This window comes from Camelus ferus, chromosome 20, assembly GCF_009834535.1.
Source record: "Camelus ferus isolate YT-003-E chromosome 20, BCGSAC_Cfer_1.0, whole genome shotgun sequence".
Taxonomy (NCBI): domain Eukaryota; kingdom Metazoa; phylum Chordata; class Mammalia; order Artiodactyla; family Camelidae; genus Camelus; species Camelus ferus.
The window spans coordinates 31907123-31927563 of NC_045715.1; the positions used below are offsets into that span (position 1 = coordinate 31907123).

Consider the following 20441-nt stretch of genomic DNA (forward strand, 5'->3'; position numbering starts at 1 on the left):
TTGCCTCTGACCCAGGTAGGTCCCTTGTTCTGTGATGCCCAAAACACAAGAGCTTGCTGCTTATTAATACCCTGAACCAGTCCTTGCTATACTGACTGCCCAGGGTAAGAAGACCCAGTAGATGGTCATGGGCATACCTTGGGACCACTTTGTGAAGACCAACACACAAGCCACCAAGCAAACATTTGGTCACCATTTAAAATAAGGACGCTGGCTACAGAGTTTCCGAACAGGGACTTGACTACATTGGAAGGTGATGAAATCATCAAATCACACCTCAGGCTGGTAGGGTCATTTCACTTGCCCACCAAGGATAACCTGCTCTAAGAATAAGGAGCTCAGCCAGCCTTTCTCCTGTTAGACCCGGTCCTCCTATTTCCAGAAATGGGTCTTTTACTCACCTGCTGTCACCTCGATGCTCAGAATGTTGGTGGCTGGGTCAGTGTCATTCCCTTGAATTGGAAAACTGAGGCTGTTCAAGTAAGCTTTGATGGGCTCCAGGAAGGAGGCATTTTCCAAAGCGATCTCAACATTGACAGTGAACTCTCGAGCTGCAGACGGACTTGCGGCAACTGAAATGAAAGTGTACGAAGGCTGTGAGGACTTCCGCGGGTGGTGGAGAGAGGACACGACAGACCTTTTAGCACTTAAAGCCAATGACGGGGACGTGTGGATGCTGGACACATCAGCCTTTAAGAATTTCTAATGACCACGTTTAGAGAAAAAGCAGAGCCCATTTACTGACCACCACCTTCATGGCGCTTCTCTTCTGTGACTTTGCTTTTTAGGAGACACAGGCAGCAGATCTGTTTGGTCTCAGGGCTCGGTTCTCTGGCCGTCTGAGAGCTTCTCAGGCCAAGCTCAGGACTTGTCCGTCCTCTCCATCCCCACACCCACCTTGGCGTCCAAGGCCAAGGATGACTGTGTGAGAATGGACCATAATGGGACAAGAATAGAACCGAGTGACCTAGCAGGGAGGCTTGGCAACTGCCTAGACAATAAAAACCACGGTCCTGACTCACCAGAATGAGTCAGTATGTTTCAGACACTATTCAATGGACATGCATGTCTGTTAAGAGCTGAACTAGGCGTGGCTTGAAGACCCCTGAGAAAGGTCACTTAGGTAATTCCCTTTGCTCTCAGCCTATGCCCGCAGCGTGGGCTCTTTGTTCTCCCTCTGTATCTCCGGGTGTCCAGAACATGACAGGTACTCAAGGAAAGCAAACTTGGCAAGTTGGAAAGTGAACTACAAGAGATCTTCAGCAATTCATTGCTTTTCCAAATTGCCCCCATGCTGGCTGACCGGCTGCCATTCCAGACGCGTCTGTTTCCCACTCCAGGCGAGCCAGACAGCAGATATCCTGGAATGTTCCTGCATAGTTTCCGACATTCATCATGTCTTGATCCCTGGAAGTAAGCTTCTCAAGGGCAGGAGTGCTTCTTTGTTTCTCAGAGCCTTACCCACTGCTTCTGGCACGGAGCTCACCACCTAATAAACTCATTTCCCATCGAGGCTTGTTGAACCTGTGGTTTCTCAGATGAGCCACAGATTCGATTTTCTGTCACTGCCAGAATCTTCGGCTCATTCTTGGCTGAAATATATAACTGGAGCAGAAGCCGTGGGCTTGGTTAGTAGCTACTGAAGAACATTCAAAGAATAGGAGAATTTTTTCATACAAGTGGGTTGACAAGACCCATTGTGGCTTATTTCATCTCGTCAGTCAAACAAAGAAAAGATTAGTGAATACTTGCAAAACTCTTACTTTAAAATGTAAGTCAAATCTAGAAGTATGAGGTGTATAGAACCATAAAATTAAAATTCTATGTCTGTTTTCTAACCGGGCAAGGAATTTCCCCCATAATACTGCAAGATTTGTTTTCAATGTTCCAAGGATTATTTATGTGAAACACTACAATGCAGTGAGTTTACTGTGGGAGATTCCAACCGATAAATGTTTACTGCAGAAAATGGCAATATTTGTCCACTGAGAGCTGCAAACTATGTTTGTCTAGGTGTTTGGTTTTACTCATCAACCTTGTTGAGAATTATTTCATTTTGGCATCTTTCAACTTGCTGTAATTAACTCCAACTGTAAAAAATGTGCACATTTTCTTAAAAGTAGGAATGCAGCTTTAGGTACACTTCCTCCTTATAAAAGTGTATTTACAAGTAGGACACAGTGACTTTTAAAACTCAGGGTAGAATCAGTCTGTCACGATGCTATGGCGTTGCTGCAAATTTCCTGTGTTCTTTCTGATTCACAGATGGTTCTGTGGCGGAAACAAGCTTCCTGGAAGGACTGCTAGTCTTAACCTGAGTGATCCTAACCCTAGATACGGTATACTGCCTGCTGGGAACATTTGCAGGGAGGGTGGCTGCCTGTTATTTACAAGGTCTGCCTTGGAGGACATTCCTTTTCCTGAAAGGTACTGCAACAATCCTCCAGAGGATTCAGAAGTTCCAGGATCCTCTTTGCTGTGGTCTGCTCTCCTCCCATGACTGTAAACAGGATTTCCTGGCCGGTAGCTGCTTTCGAGATGAGTGAGGTCAGGAACAATCCCATGTCACCCACTTCATCTTTTGCATCGTTGCCTTCCAGGGTCTGATCCCAGCGTCATATCGGAACCCAAGGGTTATTTCCATCATCCATGCCTGAGCTGACCTCTCTCTGCTCTTTGCGCACGTAACTGAGGAACAAGCATGTGTCCAAAAAGCACAGGGTGATTCCTGAACGTCATCATTCCCCACTGAAACCTAGGTCGTGCTTCTGCTAAGACCTTACAAGGAGCTGAGCCAAAAGCTTAAAATACCTCCAAGAGGACAGTTCCTGTGACTTTAGAGTTCCAGCCTATGGCATTTGTGCAAGTATGAATTAAAGCACCAGCCTCTAGGACCCTCTTCCCCTCATCCACCCTTTGGCAACATCTATGACCTTCAGCCCGAGTGTCGCTTCTCCCTAGAGCTGATAAGGATGGGGAGCCTTTAGCAGAGAAGGAAATGTCTTCTCCTTGAAAACAGGCTCAAAAACTGCATGTAGGGTATTGTTAAATGTCTTTTTAGAATTCAGTGTCCAATTCCCAAAGTACGATTTAAAATATAGTCAAATTCAAAGGCAAAATTATTCATCATAAACGAAGAATGATCTAAAACTTGGTTCAGTTCTAGGCAGTGTAATCAAGGTCTCAGACATCCACAGTGAGGAAAAACACTTTGTGACCCACTGTCATGGACATGGATTTTGACACTAAGCCTTGCTAGGTATGTTTGGTTTTCCTGGCTTGGTTGATTTGTAAGGAACTTTACGGCTTTGGGAGGGCCTCCTCCCCAGGCCCTGGGCTGGGTGCCGGGGACACGGGGTGAATCAGAGAGGCAAAGCTCCACGTGCGTGCGTGGCCCTTCCATCCTCCTACAGGAGGCGACCAGGGAGTTCAGACCTCGACATCGGGCAGTTCTGAAGGGGGTGGAGGAGATAAAGCAGGGCGAGGAGACAGAGGGGCAGGCAGAATGAGGGTGGCGTGCGATTTTCTGTAGAATCATTACGAAGATGGAAAAGTTAAGCAAAAATGTGAAGGAAGTGAGGAGTGAACCAGTCAGAGATCTGGGGGGAAAAAATGACTCTAGGAAGAGAAAACCAGCGCAAACACCTTGAGGCAACAACTCCCACAGCTGGTCTGAGGAAGCACAGAAGGAGATCCTCCCAGTCTGGGTCATTCCTCCCCGTCAAGAGTACCGTGGTCTTACGGGCCTGGATCTGCTCCTGGGCCTCCTGTCCCTGTAACGCCCCTGGGACAGCGTCTGAGTTTGAGGGAAGGTCAGCGTGGCCAGCGGACGGGCGGGATCGGAGGCCCACTCCGCTCACAGCCCTCGGCAGGCCCAGGGTTTGGGGTAGAAAGGCCCCTGTCTGCCTTACCTCTTCCAGACCTGAGGACTTCAGAGCTTGGGAAAGTGATGCTGGCTGCCCTGCCCCAGGCTACCAGGGACGCAGGGGGAACAGACCCGTCCTCCACCTCTGTGTGTATGTTAGAGGCCCTTCCACGCTCCTCTGCTGCCTCTGGACCATCTGATCCCAGACAGTCCAGTGTGTTTTCTTTGTCTCGGTCTCCTCTGCCCTGGTGCTGTTTGCCTGAATTTTTTTGACTCACCGATGCCCCAGTGGAAGGTAGCACATTCCATCGGTGTCCTCAAGTGTCCCAGGGGCAGGCCTATTGCTGGCCCAGGAGGCAAAAACCCACCAGGATTTCCCCTTTCCTTTCCCATAAATCTCTGCCCGCTGCCACACAGCACTGATCTTAAAGAGGCATTTCTGGAAAGTTGGCCCCACATTGCCACAAGCAGTTTTGGGTCTTAATCACAGTTATTTAAGCAAACAGCCCTAATTCTGCCTGGCAACTCAGGTGGGAATTACGGCTTCTCAGAAGTCGGAGCCTAAGTGGAAGCAGAAATCAATCTCCCACCTGCTGACTCCACAGAGGAGAAATAAGGTGGGTGTGGCTTTCTCTTGACCGAGGGGATAAGGCCACCCTATTACCGAAGACCTGGCTCCCCGGTTTCTCCCCCTTAGCCCTGTAGCAGGCAAATATTAGAAGATGCCTGTTCTGCTTGTCTCTTGACACGTTCCGGTAGGTAGCAATTTGGACCGCATCCTCTGTATCTACTGTACCATTGTCAGCAGAGACTCAAAGGTCCTGTTCTCCCTTTAGGTTTGAGAAAGGTTGGTTCACCCAGGGGAAAACCACCAGAACCCCAGGCTGTGGCTGAGCTGGCAAGTGTGGATGGAGAGAGGGCGGGCTGCACTGTGTTATAAAACACTGGGCTGTGAAGTCTAGAGAAAAGAATTAATTCTACTAGCTCGTCATCCACCTCAGTCATCAGGGCCAGACATGTACAAAGTTCTCTTCCTAGTGAGACAAAGACAGGGAGGCCAGTGCCCTTTACTCTACAAAGCTGCTCCAAGGATCACGGAGTGGCTGTGCAACCTTCCTCTAAATATGGTTCCAGATAATGCGGTTTCCTCCTGCAGTATCTGCACAAGAAAAGCCCCGGCCCATTCATTAATCTCACAGCATTCCCTCTGCCTGGGGCTCCCTCCTCCCTGCCCCCTGCTGTCCCACATCTGCTTCTTCTTTCCTATCTCAGCCTTGATCAGTTCTTTCTGGCTTCTCTCAGAATTTATGCATGCTTGCTGACCTCAGGACTCAGAATCAAGGCAATGTGAAGTCGTTTGAGCATTTTACAGATCTCCTAGGGTAACCGCTTATCAGACACCACGATGCCCTCTACAAACACACCTCTTAAGTGCTTATTCAGATTGGCTCAAATACCTTGCATGACAAGAAACTCACATCTATATAAGATGATCCAACCCATCTTTGGTCACTTCTGTTAGAAACTTACATTTAAGCCCAGACCTATGTTTCTGTTACTTCTACCACTTTCTTGGAGGTAACTTTGCCTTTTGTAGGCTCACCGTAAGGGATGACTCTGCTTTTGATATTATGAACTTTGAATTTAACTTATGGTGCATATACATCCTATCCTGCCGACCAGATTAAAAGTTTATAGCAGGCAATCACCATGTTTTATCTTCTTTGGACCCAAGAGGTGCTTAATTATATATACACTCAATAAATGTTGGAAACACTTCTTTGCTTAAAAAAAAAAAAATCATGGGATGGAATCTCACAGGCAACAGAAACCCACGTTGAAAACTATGACCTGTAACTATGAGCTTGGACTTGGAGCCACAGAGAGCTGGGGCCTCTCACCTGGGAGGCCATGGGCCCCTGTGAGCCATGCTTCGCACATCTGTAAATTAAGGGCACTATTTTCTCTGCAGAATTGTTGACGAATTGGGCTACTGTATGACAACCCCTAGCAAGTTGCCTAGCCCCTATTAGCCATTCTGAAACAGCAGGTAGAAATAATAGTACTGGTTATAGTAAGTGTAAGAGTTGTAATCTAGGCAGCTGTCTGCTGGTAGGTCAAAAAAACCTAATTCTATTCCAACGAGGTCTCACTTTTGAGACAGTTAAACAAACAACACAGGCAGAGAGCACCCAGCTTTCCCGTCTTACTCTGCCACCACCACCGCCTGCTCAGAGCACCAAATGCCGCAAGTTATAAGATTAAAGCCAGTAAAAATCCCCAGTTCTGTTCCTCCACCTGGAAAATGCAAGGCATTTCCCGAACCCAGATCGAAAGAGGCCAGGACACCCGGCTGCAGGTCTGCAGAGGGTCAGAATTTCCAAGCTGGAAGCCAGCAATCCAGTCTGGTAGGAACTTTGCTCTCACTAAAGAGGTGTGAGGATGGAAACACCTTGCGCACAGGGTTGGGACATCCTCGGTCTCCTTGTCTTGAAGTGTTGTCTCCCGTCAGCCATTCCTTTTGAAGCCATAGAAGAACCAATGGGGACTCCAGCCCAGGGCCCAAGACATGGTCCCAGTTAAGCTCAGAAATCTGGCACTGGGGAGCTTCATAATTGACGAAGAGGACATATTTGTGCTACTTCCAACCAACATGAAACTTCTGCTTTCGGTTCCCTATGAAGACCACCTGGAAGACTCAGTTTTGAGCTGACTGGCATACCTCCGCAATATGATTTTCAGTCCAGCTCTGCTTTCTGCCTGTGACCTCCCTTTCCCCAGTCATCCAGGTCTGTGCACCCTGGAGTGTTGTAGGGATCCTCACTCCCCATCACCCCATGTCGAATCTGCTGCTAAGTCCTTTGGACCTGTTTCTCCACATGTCTTTCACCAGCCTTCTCTATGTTCCCCGGAGCCAGGGCCGGTGACGGTCCACACTGCTGAGCATCCTTCCTGGTTTCCCTGCACGAATTTTGTCTAATTCATTCAACTATAGCCACCTGGCTAATTTTCACTTCCCATGGTTTCCATCAACTTCTTCTCCCTGCCAGCCTCTCGGCTGGTCTAAAACCCCCTTCCTGGGGGACTCAGGACAGAATTCCAGATGCTCTGACCATGCTCACTTCCCTCTGCCCCACGACACCCACTCTGCTCTAAGCAGCCAACTCACACTCATTCTCAGGTTTGCGTACAGGCTCCTCTTCCCCCGCCCACAGAGTTTTGAAATAGTTTTCCTAAAATGCTAATATTGTGTCACCCCTCCTCCTACCATCAGCAGTTACATGAAGACTTCTCTGTACCAGGGACCTTTCAGGCTGTTTCAAATGCAGTTATTTTGTAAATAAATCAATTAGATTTGTTTTTAATTAAAAACCCATCAAAACAAACAAACCCCCCCCTCAGATAACCCTATTCATGTTTTAAAAACATGTACATGATATTATTTAATCCTTTCAACAACTCTGGACGGTAATAATAGATATACTTGTGTACTTGTATGTATGTGTATATATGTGTGTGTTTGTGACACATCTGTATGTGATGTAGGAAGACACCCATAGCTCGGAGAATAAATATGAGCACTGAGCCTGCCTTTAAAGATGATTCTACCCCAAGCCCTGAAGATCTAAAGATTTGGTCCAGTGCCTGAAAAAGAAATTCCTTTTGAGCATTCTTTTTCTCTTGGGAACTTGGTTTGCCCCTTTCTGGCATTAAGGCTCCAGGACACAGGCACTGCTGTGTGGGATCTGCTGAATGGAAGCCTCCTATTGCCTGCTGTCCTAGTTTCCCTGGACAGCGATGCTCTGAACTACAATTTATATTCTGAGTATCTGCAATCTAGCACTTGGGCCTTTCCATGACAATTTCAGGGATTTTGTAAAAGTACCAAGGCCAGAAGGATCTTCTGCAGATGATGGCTTGAGTCACGCACACTTCCAAAATGACTCCACAGTACAAAAGACCACGTATTAAAAAAACGGAAAATGTTTCCATGGTCTTTTATCATTGTCATGATTGTTTTTACTGAAAGCACATCTGGAAAAGTTTTGGAATGTCAAATCCTTAGGTGTAGAGGTGGTTTCCTCTCCAGGGGCTAAGCTCTCACATGGGCCACCTGGCTCACAAACAGCCTGGCCCAGAAGTGCAGGAAGACGTTACTTTTACAGCTGTCAGGTCACCAAGTGGCCCTGGGGAAGCTGGCGGCCTGAGCCCGAGAAGAAGCTGGCAGAAGCCTGGAGCTGGAACTCACCACAGATGGTGTGATTTTAGGAACAAAAGGCTTTGAAAGTACAGAATGGGGACATCACTGGCCTTGCTCCTGTCACAGGGGCAGGAGGGCGGGAGGGGGTGTCAGGACGGGGTAGAGGTGATGCTACCTGAGGGAAGGAGGGGAGGAGGGAGAGTGAGGATCCCACAGGGATGTAAGACACAGCTGAAGTAGAAAGGAAAGAAGGGAAGGGAAGGGGAAATGACCAACAGTAAGAGCTTCCAGTGAGCATTTCTTGAGCTTGACAAAATGTGGTCAAATAGAGAACAAACCACAGTTACCAAAGAGGAAGAGGGAGAGAGAAACTAGGAGTTTGGGGTTAGCAGATACAAACTACTATGTGTAAAATAGATAAACAACAAGGTCCTACTGTACAGCACAGGCAACTACATCCAATATCTTGCAATAACCTATAATGAAGAAGATTATATGTAACTGAATCACTATGTGGTATATTGGAAACTAACACAACATTGTAAATCAACTATACTTCAGAGTAAAAAAAAAATGTGGTTGAATTCTCATTTCAAGCACCAGGCAACAGTCAGATCTGGTTATGGCCCTGTAAAGAGGTCTACCAGATACCTCTCTGTCCTGCCCAAGGGGGGAACCTCCTCTGTCAAGCAGCCTAATGTCTCTTTCAGACTATGAGATGGAATAGACCAAGTCACAACATGCCTGGAAAATGATTCAGTCCCAAGGATACAGGTTAAGACAGCTGGTATAGCCACTGAGCCAGCAGGTGCTTATCAAAAAGGAACATACCCTCTGAGCTGACCCAAGGGCAGCTAGGACAGAGACAAGCATTCTCTTTATTTGCTCCCTCAGCTGTTGAGACACTGGGCTACATGCCAGGCTGCTGGGAGGAAGAGGGTTCAAGGGAGCTCATGTCTCCTGGGAGTGGCAAAGAGGAAGCAAAATAATTCCAATGCCTTGGGACAAATATTGTGCTATGGGAACGTATCAAGGGTAATGGGAACCCAGGCAAAGCAGCCCCTCCCTGTCTGGGGAATTGATGGAAGGCATGACAGGGCAGAAGCCCATGTGAACTGAGTCCCCCAGACAAGCAAAGGGGGATGGTGGGTGGGGTAACGACCCTGTGAAAGGCAACAGAGGGAAAGCAAACAGGCAAAGCACGTAGGATCCAGTAAGACGCGAGCAGATGATTGGATTTTGTCTCCAAGGCAATCCTTGAAGGATTTCATGCAGAATCAGATTGATGCTTTTGCAAGGTTGCTGTGGTGGAAGGAGGAGGATCTGGTCCTTGGAAGATGCAGCCTATAGACGTACCCACCTGCCCTTGTCCAGGGTCCTGCACATGGGAGGGGACGCTGTGGTGTTCACAGCCCCCACCTGCCCCCAACTCTTTCGGAGAGCCCTGGATTTTCTGGACCACCTCTTTGGAATTTAGTAGGATAACTGGAGTGGGAGGCAGAGGAGGACTTGAATCTAGTGGTTAAGTTGATCCAGGGAAAAGGGCTGAGTGAGAGGAAGCGAGATTAAAAGTTTTAAAAGGGCAAAAGGCGAGCCTGCTGGGTGGAGAGTGGAGAAGCAGGCTTTTGGGTGGCAGTGGAGGGCAGCTATGAGAAGAGCCATGGGGAAATCTTCTGGATCTGAGGAGCGGTGATGGGAGAGGACACAGGGATTGGATGTGTTGATAAAACCTGCTTCATGTCCTTTGAGAGAATAGAGCATGGGGTTCCTTGGCAGTTACTTCTAGAAATTGAACCCTGATGTGCTGGAAGATTGAATTACGTGGGTCACAGCATTTCAAAAAATTACAGCAAATGTCATTTGATGGGACTTACTAGAAGAGGTGGCTAAGCCAAGAGTTACATACCAGTCCGTTTTTGCCTTACTGGGTCCTCCCCTGCTAGGCCATGTCCATGGAGAAGCTGAAAGAACATTTAAAAAAAATCCTCAGTGAGTGTCAGAGATGTCTTTTCACGATGGCTTTCTGGTCACATGCCCCTGAATGTTCGAGCTAAGTGTAGGACTGCGGATTCTGGGTTGGCACCTTGCGCCCTGCGGTTGGCAGGCCAACAGCCATTGGCGGGTCGGGAAAATCAAAGGGAGCTGCCTCTGTGGTGTGATCTTGGCATCGACTTTCTGTACACCAGTCTCTAGATCCAGGAGCGGAAGAAAGCCGCCTATCTGAGTTTCTCAGAGTTCCTGCAGCTTGAAGCGTCAAGAGTATAAATTATGGTGTTCTCCACTGTGCTAAGACTTGAACCCTGAGTCACTCCAGTGACCTTCTAAACGAGTCTCACGACCTCTCCTCCACACTCAGCCTGTTCCCGCCCCAATATTTCTGCGGCATTAGGGCTATTTAGATTGCGCATGCTTAGAAATTATTTTCTCCTCCTCTGGCCCTTTTCCTCCTGGAGGGTTCTATGATTACTTTCTAAGGTGGGGACTGTGACAGGCAGCTCTAGGGTCAGTCTGCTGAGTATCAAGTGGTGCCCCTTACTAGTGACCTGGAGGAAGTTACTTAGCCTCTCTGAGCCTCAGTTTCCTTTTTTGCAAACTGGAATAATAATAGGACTGACCTGGTAGAATTGTTCTGAGAATTAAGCAAACTGCAGTGTGGAACATAGTAAACTCTTAATAAACATTAGTTAGATCAGAAAATATGTGTGTTAAGAGTAAAAACTCTGCAGATACTGAATGCAAATCCTAGTTCTGCCATAATATGGCTGTGTGACCTTGGGTAAGTTAATTAACCCCTCTGTGCCTCCGTACTCACCTATAGTATAGGGACAAAAATTGCTTGCCTCATGAGGTTGTTGTGAGGATCAAATGATTAACAAATGTAAAACATTAGACAAGTTTTAGTGATCTAGTAAGTGCTATTCTGGGACAGGGCATCGCACTGCTCTGGGGACACCATTCACAGGGTCCTCTCTGGATACCACTTGCTTCATCTCTGTAGAGCTCATCTACTGTCATCACGTGGCTTCTTTGTTTAAGAACTGACATCGGTTGGCTTTGCTGCTGGGGTCACTGCCAGCTCCGTAGCTTATAACCCCACCTTGACCCGACCCTGGGTTCCTAGCTCGTCCCTACCTCCAAGGCAGTTTCCCCATGATGCATTTCCCAGTCCAAACTTCCTTAAGGCTCAATAGAAGAGCCAGATAACCCCTGCCCTCCAGGGTGTGTGTGCTTTACCATCAACCCCATGCACCAATGAAAGCCACCCGAGACACAGCCTGTTCTGCCCTCTGTGAAAAATTCTACCAGTTTTCCCCTAGTTATCGCACCTCATAATGTTAACAAAAGTAAGAATTCCTAAGACGTCCTCAACACCCCGTGCCAGGCACTGTTACATACTTGATATGTGCTTATTTATTTAATCCTCATGACAATCTAAGATGTGGATACTGTTATTAGCCACATTTCATGGATGAGAAAACACAGGTGCAGAGAGGTCAAATAAGTTGCCTAAGGTCACACAGCCTTTAAATGGCAGAACTGGGACTCAAACCCAGCTAGCCTGCCTCCAAAGTCTGCACTTATCCACACAGGCACTGCGTCGTCTTATCAGGAGATACCCTGGGAAACTGTGGGTTTGCCTCAGTGACCCAGTCTCTCCTAACCGGCATATCTTCTCTGTCTTACTCAATTGACCCCTCCATCTTCTCCTTCTTTTCAACAACTGATGTTAATATCCATAGGAACTGTGTAGGAACTGTGGACCTGAGTGTTCATACACATTCTCTAAGAAATGAACAGAGGAATGAAGGATGGTAATTGGGACTTCAAGAGCCCAGGTGCTGCTTCCTGTGCAGTGAGCTCTCCTGGAATGGGCAGGAACCACTAAATAACAAAAAGTCAACGTATAGGGCTGGTTCCTGTCCGGCTTCCGCTGGAGTACATTCTGGCTCTGTGCCCAGGCAGAAGGAAAGGTTCTTTCTCTGCATTCCTGCCTCCATCCCCCTGGGGGCCCAGGGGTGGGGAAGGGGAGCCACCAGGAAGCTTTCTCTGTCCCTCTTCATGGGCCATTGTTGGGGACTCAGCCCAGGAGGAGGTGTCTGCTGGTGGTCACCTTTGGGAAGCTCTCCCAGGCCGAGGTTTCACTTCTCCCATTTTCCAGTTGGTGAGGGTTGGGGTGTTAAAGAATTGAAGACTTGCTGCTGGCAGTTGCGGGTTAAAATCAAGGTACATTTCAGTTCTCGCGAGCAGAGCATTTCAAATCTCTGCGACCGTAAGGATCACTTCCCTCCCCTCCCCCAATCTGAGTTAGCAGGTCTGGGGTGGGGTGAGGAAAACCGCTTTTTCAACCGGCACATCCCTGGACCTGAGGCCACCTTTGGAGAAGCACCACTTTTTAATTATTTCTTGAATTTGCATGGTGATTATCGAAAACTTTCACAGGACACCTGTGCAAAGCGCTATTTCCCTAATTCTGTCACCTCCTGGCTCTGTTGTTCAGTGAGGATTCATAACTTTTTATGAGAATGACTGACTTTTAATTTTAATCCCTGTCATCATTGGAGGAAATGGAGGAAAAACATACTGAAAGCAAGAAAGCCTCTGACTTTTCGCTGGGGGTGCTGGCTGTGGTGAAGACCCCTGACCTCCCAGGCTCGAGAAGGCACGAAGAGCTGGGCTGCCAAGTCACGGGGCCTGGATACCAATAAGGCAGTGTGTGGGAGTCACACCGAGAGCTGAATCCTGCCATGTCCTCTTCTTTCTAGTTGGAGAAGTCATCCACTCATTCTCAGTCTCTTTTTTTTTTCTCTGTAATGAGTTCTTTTTCCTTTTTCTTTTTTGGAAGGGGTAGGTAATTAGGTTAATTTTTATTTGTTCATTTATTTATTTATTTTTATGTTTCAATGGAGGTACTGGGGATTGAACCCAGGACTTTGTGCATGCTAAGGACACTCTACCACCAAGCATTGCCCTTCTGCTAGTTTCTCACATTATGAAAAATACCGTGCTGAGGCTCACCAGATGCTCATGTCACCTCCGGCAGTGCTGTGTGCCCAGCTGTTCTGGGTCTCACCGGGGGACAGTCCTTGCCCTCCTGAGTCTTATGTCACCCCAATTCAGGGAACTACGAGGCTGAGCACAGATCCTGTCAGGGTTTCCCAATGCTGAGTATTTCCTTCAGACAAAAACCAGAGCCTCGGTGGGTGGGAGGGTGTAGCTCAATAGCAGAGTGCTAGCAAGCATGAGGTCCTGGGTTCAATCCCCAGTACCTCCATTTAAAAAAAAAAATTAAAAAAAAAATAGAATTACTGCCCCCCTACAAAAAAAGAATGAAAAAACAACCCCAAAACCAGAGCTTCGGTTGGGGCTCCCTCTGCTTGTCCATGTGGAGGTACCCAGATGGGTACTGGAGGACAATGGTCGGCTCTGTCCAGAAGGGATTTCCTGTAGGCCGAGCTCCAGCCAGAAGACACAAGGTCACTAATTCCAGGAAATGCCCCACCTGCTGGACATGACAACATTACAAATAGTCACAGTGGTGGTGGTGATGGGGGCGGTGGCCTGAACTGGGGCTAGACAACCGGTCAGGAACCAGAGGTGGCATTTCATGTGTGAAAAGAAAACCCCCAGGGAACCGGATGACAAACAAGTTGTCGCCAGATCTCACCCCTCCCCACCGGGGCCCTGTCAGTCATCTGTCTCTTTCTTGATTGGGAATCCCCTCACATCTTTGCCTCCAGTGAGGTGATTGTCTCAGCAAGGGTCCTGTTGGAATGTCCCCTCGAATAGGCATGCTAGCACAGGTTTATTTGTACCAGAATAGCAAAAATGACCACCAAATCTTATGCACCTGCTCTGTGCCTTAGCCCTGTGATGCATATATGAGACCCTTTCATCTTCACAACAAGCCAATGAAGGAGAGACAATATGTTTTCTTAGGATGTAGAGGAAACAGGTTCGGGGAGATGAAGAAACGTGACTAAATTTCCAAAGCTAGCTAGTGTAAGAGCCGGGCTTTGCACTTGGGGCTAACGCCAACATTGAGAGCCTGCAGCCTTACTGCCCCAAGTTCAGTCCCTGGGGCCGGAGCAAGGGCAGCTTGTCAGAAAGGCAGCATCCAGGGCCCCACCCCAGACTTCCTGAGTTGAAACCTGCACTTTAAGAAGGTTCCCAGATGGATTCATGTGCACACTGAGGTTTAGGACACTACATCATCGTCACACTTCAAAAGCCTGTCACCTCATATTTGCACCCCCATGTCCACAGCAGCACTACTCATAACAGCCAAGAGGTGAAGGCAACCCAAGGGCCCACTGATGGATAGATGGATAAACAAAATGTGAGATATGCATACAATGGATCATTATTCAGACTCAGGAAAGGAAGGAAATTCTGATGCATAATACAACATAGATACATTTTTAGGACAGTCTGCTAAGTGAAAGAAGCCACGGGAAGACAAACACTGCACGATTCCAGTCCCGCGAGGTACTGAGAGTAGTCAAGACCACAGAGGCAGACAGTAGCATGGTGAGTTCCAGGAGTGGGGGGTGGGGGCTGGGGAGGAGGTGTTTGATGGGTACAGAGTTTCAGTTTTGCAAGGTGGTTTTGCAGCTGGCTGCAGGACAATGTGAACAGATTTAAGACTACTGAAGCATACACTTAAAAAGATGGTAAATTTCATGTGTATTTACGCCCAATTTTTTTTCAAAAGCTCAGTACCACTTGTTGCTTTTAAAGTGGCAGAAGTGGAAGCTGAGTGGCAGCGCAGGGCTTATAAGCTGGTAAGGCAAGTTCAAGGGCACCTCTCCAATGGGGGCTTCAGCCTCTGGGCTGGATGAAGGTCTATCTTGAAGGCAGACCTGGGTGGAGGAGAGGGAAGTGGGGCCCTTTGATGGGGTTGGTGGAACTTCCAGGAAGATGAGTTCAAGTTTTCCCAGCAGCCTTGGAATGCTTATCCCCTGACCAGCCTGTGCCACCAGGAAGATGGAGGGGCTTTGTTCGGGGCCACTGCAATGAGGGCTCACCTGGCTCACTGTTGCCGCCAGGAAACCTGGGAAACTCTGGAACGCAGGTAAGGCTGGCCCCACAGCTCAGATCACCTTGTGTTCTGGCTCTCTCCCCACGCACTGGCGGTAAGTGGAGCTCCGCACTGACCGTGCAGCCCACGGGAAAAGTAATTTTTCCCTCCTCTATTTATAAGAGCAAGTTGCTGCATATGGTTTCACGGGCTGTATCTTTCATACTGGAGTTTGGAAGAAGACACACAAGTTGTGAAAGAATGAAAGAAAAAGGCAAAACCTGTGTTTCTGGGTCAAACACAGAAAGACACAGAAACAGAAAAGAGGAAGGAAGTGCAGAAAGTCGTAAAACAAAATCCTGAAGGTCGCTCAAGTGTTTTAAATATGACAGCAAATGTGAAAAAACTATACACCCCAATCACAGTCGGATTAAAAACCTGCATGGTTTATAAGAGAACCAGTAAGGCAAAGGGATATATTAAAAGCTGAACAAAACATAAAGATCAGGCAAAGACAAATATAAAAACAGGGCTGACAATAGAATAGAAGACAAAGAATAGAAATTGAAAAAAGGACAAAAAGAGACATTTTGTAAAGCTAAAATCTGCCAATGAAGGGCTAACAATTGTGACAGACTGAATAAAGTAGTATTCAAATCTTTTTTTAAAAATCAGTAGAGAAAAGTACCATTACAGTAGAAGAAATAATGATCGCAGACACTGAGAAAGCTTTTTTTTTTTTTTTAAAAAGTGCCAGGCACTGTTCTAAGGCATCTTATAAATATTGACTGATTTAATTCTCACAGCAATCAGTAAAGCAATACTATGATTTTCATCCTCTTACAGATGAAAAAACCTGAGACACAGAGAGCCTCACATAAGTCTCATAAGATTTCATAACCAGTAACCCGCCCTGTCTCAGGTGCATGGAGTAGCCTAAGGAATGGAGAACCCACTGATACTCAGAGGGAACAAGGGGATACTTACCACCCTCTTGAGTTAAGCTAAACTCCCACGAACTTCCCAAAGACAAAACGACCTGGCTAAGTTGTCAGCCAAATGCTTAGATGTTATCTGTGACCCCTTCAACAGTATCAGTCTGTGATTATAACACAGACACAAATTAACACCTTGTGAAATGTGCTTTAGTCTGATGCTCTAGGCAGAATGAATCCTTTGAGAACATAGGTCCTGCTCAGTCCTTGAAATCTGCTTTGTAGTCACGGTTGTTAGTTTCACAGGGTGGAGCTTCAGGCCTCGAAGTGGCAATTTAATTAAGGAGGGAAGCCTAGGGGGTGTCCCCTGGTACCACCACTGATTCCAGAGTAAGGCAAGTTGTAGGCTAGTAGATACCTTACCTATTTATGTTCATCATCCCCTCTCACCACTTGTGACATTTTCTCAAAGGCCCTACAACTTTTTTTTAAAGCAATTTGCATCTGTGACATTCCCAGGAAATAAAAAAAAAATGTGACGGGGAAAACAGAGCAGCCACGGGTTTACTCACCGAAGGATAAACAACTGACTCTAAATTCAAGTTCAGTGCAGCTTGGGAAGAGTACATCACAATCATCACGAAGCACAAGGTGGTTCTCCTTAGAGATTTCATTTCTTCAAGTTTAAGTTGCCTTGCCTGAAATGAAAACAGGATGGTTGAGAGAGAGAGAGAGCGATTTATTGGTCAAACTTAGAAAGAACTAGCTGACCCTGTTTCAAAGGTCACACCAGGAAGGGTCTTTTTCAGTGGAGGGGAGAAAGGAAAGAACATAAGGGTACTGATTGCAGAGAACAGTCTGCTCCAGACTCGGGGGTGAGGGGTTGATGACATCAGGAAGGCAGGGGGCTGGGGAGGGCTGGGGATGGTACCTGACAACACAACCAAGGTAGCAGATGTTTGGATACATTTCCTATAGGTGTGGAGAAGGAGCGAGAGAGAGAAGGAAAAAGAAAGGAGAAAAAGAGGGGGGGGGAGCTAGAAAAAGGGAAGGAATACTCAGAAAGAAATACTGTTAACATTGTGATTCAATATCCGTACGTACATGCATAGTACATGCATGACTGGGACATTGTGCTGTACACCAGAAATTGACACATTGTAACTGATGGTACTTCAATTAAAAAAAAAAAAAAAGCAAAGAAACATTGTGAATCTGTACCCATAACCTGAACAAAAGGATTCAGAGAACAGTACTTACCTTTGCTACATGTAACACTGTCTGATATTCTCAATTCTATTCCTATCGTTCCCCGTTATTTTTTTCTTAATTCTGGTAGCAACCCATTAAATTGACTTCATGACCCGTCTTAATGAGCTAATACCCATTAGTATGAAAAACTTCAGTCTTAGTCATAAAGACATGTTACATTCTAGAGTTTTTAGAGTGTAAAATATGGAATGCTAACATCATAACAGATCTCCTCTTATGTATTAATTTTTGATAGCTGTCTCTTTACAACTTGGGTGATAAAAACAAAGTTGTTTGGGGACCAGATTGATGACTGCTGGATTGGAAAAGGAGAACTTCACATGGAATAACCCCAGCTCTCACGGGTCTGTGGAGCAGGTCAAACTACTTTGTGCAGATTTTTTTCCTTGCTGATTTCTTCATGTGCATGGCTTTTTGTGAGAAGAACACTCAACTAAGAGACAGAAGATAAGGGTTAGGATCCAGGATTACTACAAACTAATTGCATCCTTGAGTTAGTCACTTATCTTCGTTGAATCCAAGTTTCCCCATCTGTGAAATGGGGATACTTATACCTCCTTTAATTCTCTCACAGACTTTTCTGAGGCTCAGGTGTGATTCAAAGCCATGCAGAGCTCCAGGCATGCGGCTGCGAGAGCTTCACCCGGACCGCTGGTGGAATCCAGAGGGCAGCCATCAGGAAGCACTAGGGGACCTGGCCCGGATAACACACAGACACAGCCAAGACTTGCAGGCCAGGGAGGATTGTGTTTCAGTCATCAGCTGCTGCCTGCCTCCTTTTCCTCTCCCCCAGTGGAAAAGAAGGAAGCAGAAGGCCCTGGAAAACTGACCCAATTTGCAGCTCTGGCAATCAAATACATTTTTTAAATTCTGCAACTCAATGGCTTTTGGAAAATGCTTTGCCATGTAGGTTATGGGAAGAGCTGTGTCTGCTGTAGGGAAGTCATAGCCACTCATTCCTTCTTGAAAGGCAGTAGGCTTTTGTGGGGTACTGAGCAGGCTGACTTAGCCTGGTGATAGCAACTGTTTCTGGGATGAATCGGATATTTAGAAGGCAATTGAATCTTTTTAGGCACTGATTTAGTGCACTGGCCTAGCTGGTTCCACACTGAGGCAGTGAATCAAGGTGATGAGAGTTAGTAACTGGATGGTTCATGAGCCTCCCTTGGTATGTGACAGTCAGGGAGGGACTCAGGGATTTGAGGGGTTAGAGCTAACTTCTCGTCTTCCTGTGGTTCCCAAATGTTGGCTTTTTTTGTCAGAGTTAGCAGGGGTTATCTTGGTCATGATCATGACCAAATGGTCACAACCCAAATGGCCATGCCTGGTGCTTCTGTATAACAGCCACTGGCCAATACTGTCCACTGTCCCCAACTTCCCCCAGCCTCCCTGGAGACAGTCCTTGACTTAATGGATAACTTTTTCTCTGTTGACCTACCTTATGACCACAACATTGCAATTCAATAGAAATAGAGATGCAAGAAGGACCCCCACTGTGGGCGGGGGGTGTTCTCTGGCTGCAGAAGAAGAATAATGGCTACGTTCAGTCATTAGTTACACAGCAGGTAGGGAGAGGGGGTTCTCTACCTGCAAGAAGAACCCACCACTCTGAGGGAGAAGGAACATTAAAAATATTTGACAACCAATATGGCGCAGGCCTGACGGATTAGAACAGTGATACAGCAGTCAGAGATTGGTTCAGCTTTTAGGGTTCCGGCTACGTGAGGAGAGAGCCCTAAAGACAAACTCTTCTTACCTCCATCAACAACCTCTCAGTAACCCTCCAGCTGTTCTCATCTGTGGGGAAGTTGGTGGAAGCTGTTTAACTTGGCTCGTGGGGAAAAAAAATCCAAATCCATCCAACAAAAAGCACAGAAAAGCACCCCCCTCTTCAAGGCAGCGTATCTTCAGTAGGGCCCCTTGAATTGTAAGTCCCCTAGAAGTTCATATTTATTCCAAATTCCTGGAGGAAATGGCAGACAACGACTAAGAGACACAGAGACAAGTAGAGGCAGAAAGAGAAATAACATGATCTGGTGTCATTCTCAATCTCTTTCTCTTTGAAAAATACAAATCCTGGACACTGTCTCATAAAACTCACCAACCTATGCGAGCCAGCTGTGTCTTAGAAAAAGCTGGGAGATATGACCTCACGCTTAGTAGTAACCCTGTAGTGATGCTCAACTTCCTGGTGCCTCTGACTCTATTTTCCTGTCTGCGGACTTAGAAGAGATCGGGAGGGAAACCAAGCACCCTGACTTCACATGCTGGGAAGAAGCTGCCGGGATTCTCAGCATCACTGCCTCTGGAGGACAAGGGTCTGGGCCCCTTGAAGCAGTCTTTAATGACATTCTCTCAAGGAGTGATTATGCACCAGGAACACTCATCGTGAAACTGGCCTGAAACATATCAGGGAACTGTTCTCCCAAATCTTCCAAACAACTAGTGCTTCACATCAACTGATCTCCAGGAAACCACTCACCTGGACCAGCCCAGCTTTGACTGAGGGGATGGAAGGAGCAGTAAATGGGTTTAGAAGAAGCAATCTTGCAGGTTTAGAAGACTGTTCACAAAATGACCACATCTGTGAGGTCTGATGACCCAATGTGATCATCAGGTTGTGGTTCCAAGCTCTGTCTGAATAAGGCAACAGTGAGTGAGACTTATTCTGGAAATGCTGTGCTTCCTCAGCTCTGCCCTCCCGTGCTCTCTGGCCCCTCCCCCTTTGATTCTCTCTTTGGCTCCTCCTGAGGAGAAGGCAGGCAAGAGATGAACGTGAGCCCACATAGGATGGGCCTCTGCCCAGGTGCCTCTTTCCTCCCATCCAGAGCTCTGCTCCTGGCTTTGGCCCCACACACAACCCTCCCCCTAGCATCGCCTGGGTACCACCACCCTGGAAGGAAGTTCTCTGGAGTATGTGTGCTTCACCTGCTTCAGTGGCTTTTATCCCTGGATACACATCTGAACAATCAGCAGGCAAATTTCTTTTTTCCCCTTTTCATTGTTTGTTGTTTTAATATCACCCCAGACCAATTGAATTAGCATTTCTGGTAGGTGGGAGCTGGGCATCTGTTTCCACCCCAGCTGTTTCTGATGCAGAGTGGGGGTTGAAGTCTGTGGGTCCATGTGTTCAGTGTCCCATTGCTCTTT

General features: G+C 47.0%; 1 protein-coding gene and 1 long non-coding RNA gene across 2 annotated transcripts in view; one reads left to right on the forward strand and one right to left on the reverse strand.

Annotated features, from left to right (window-relative positions):
• The window catches only part of ADGRF5 (adhesion G protein-coupled receptor F5), a 66595-nt gene that overhangs the window by 33810 nt on the left and 12344 nt on the right, over nucleotides 1-20441 (reverse strand). The window contains 3 exon segments of the mRNA XM_006190725.3: nucleotides 402-572; nucleotides 9973-10027; nucleotides 16592-16717. Of these exon segments, the coding sequence (XP_006190787.2) occupies nucleotides 402-572; nucleotides 9973-10027; nucleotides 16592-16693 (328 nt within the window). The 5' untranslated portion in view covers nucleotides 16694-16717.
• Nucleotides 12743-18066, forward strand: LOC116658300. The gene is made up of 3 exons (XR_004313631.1): nucleotides 12743-14594; nucleotides 15008-15138; nucleotides 17866-18066. It is a non-coding gene; the product is annotated as an uncharacterized LOC116658300 (long non-coding RNA).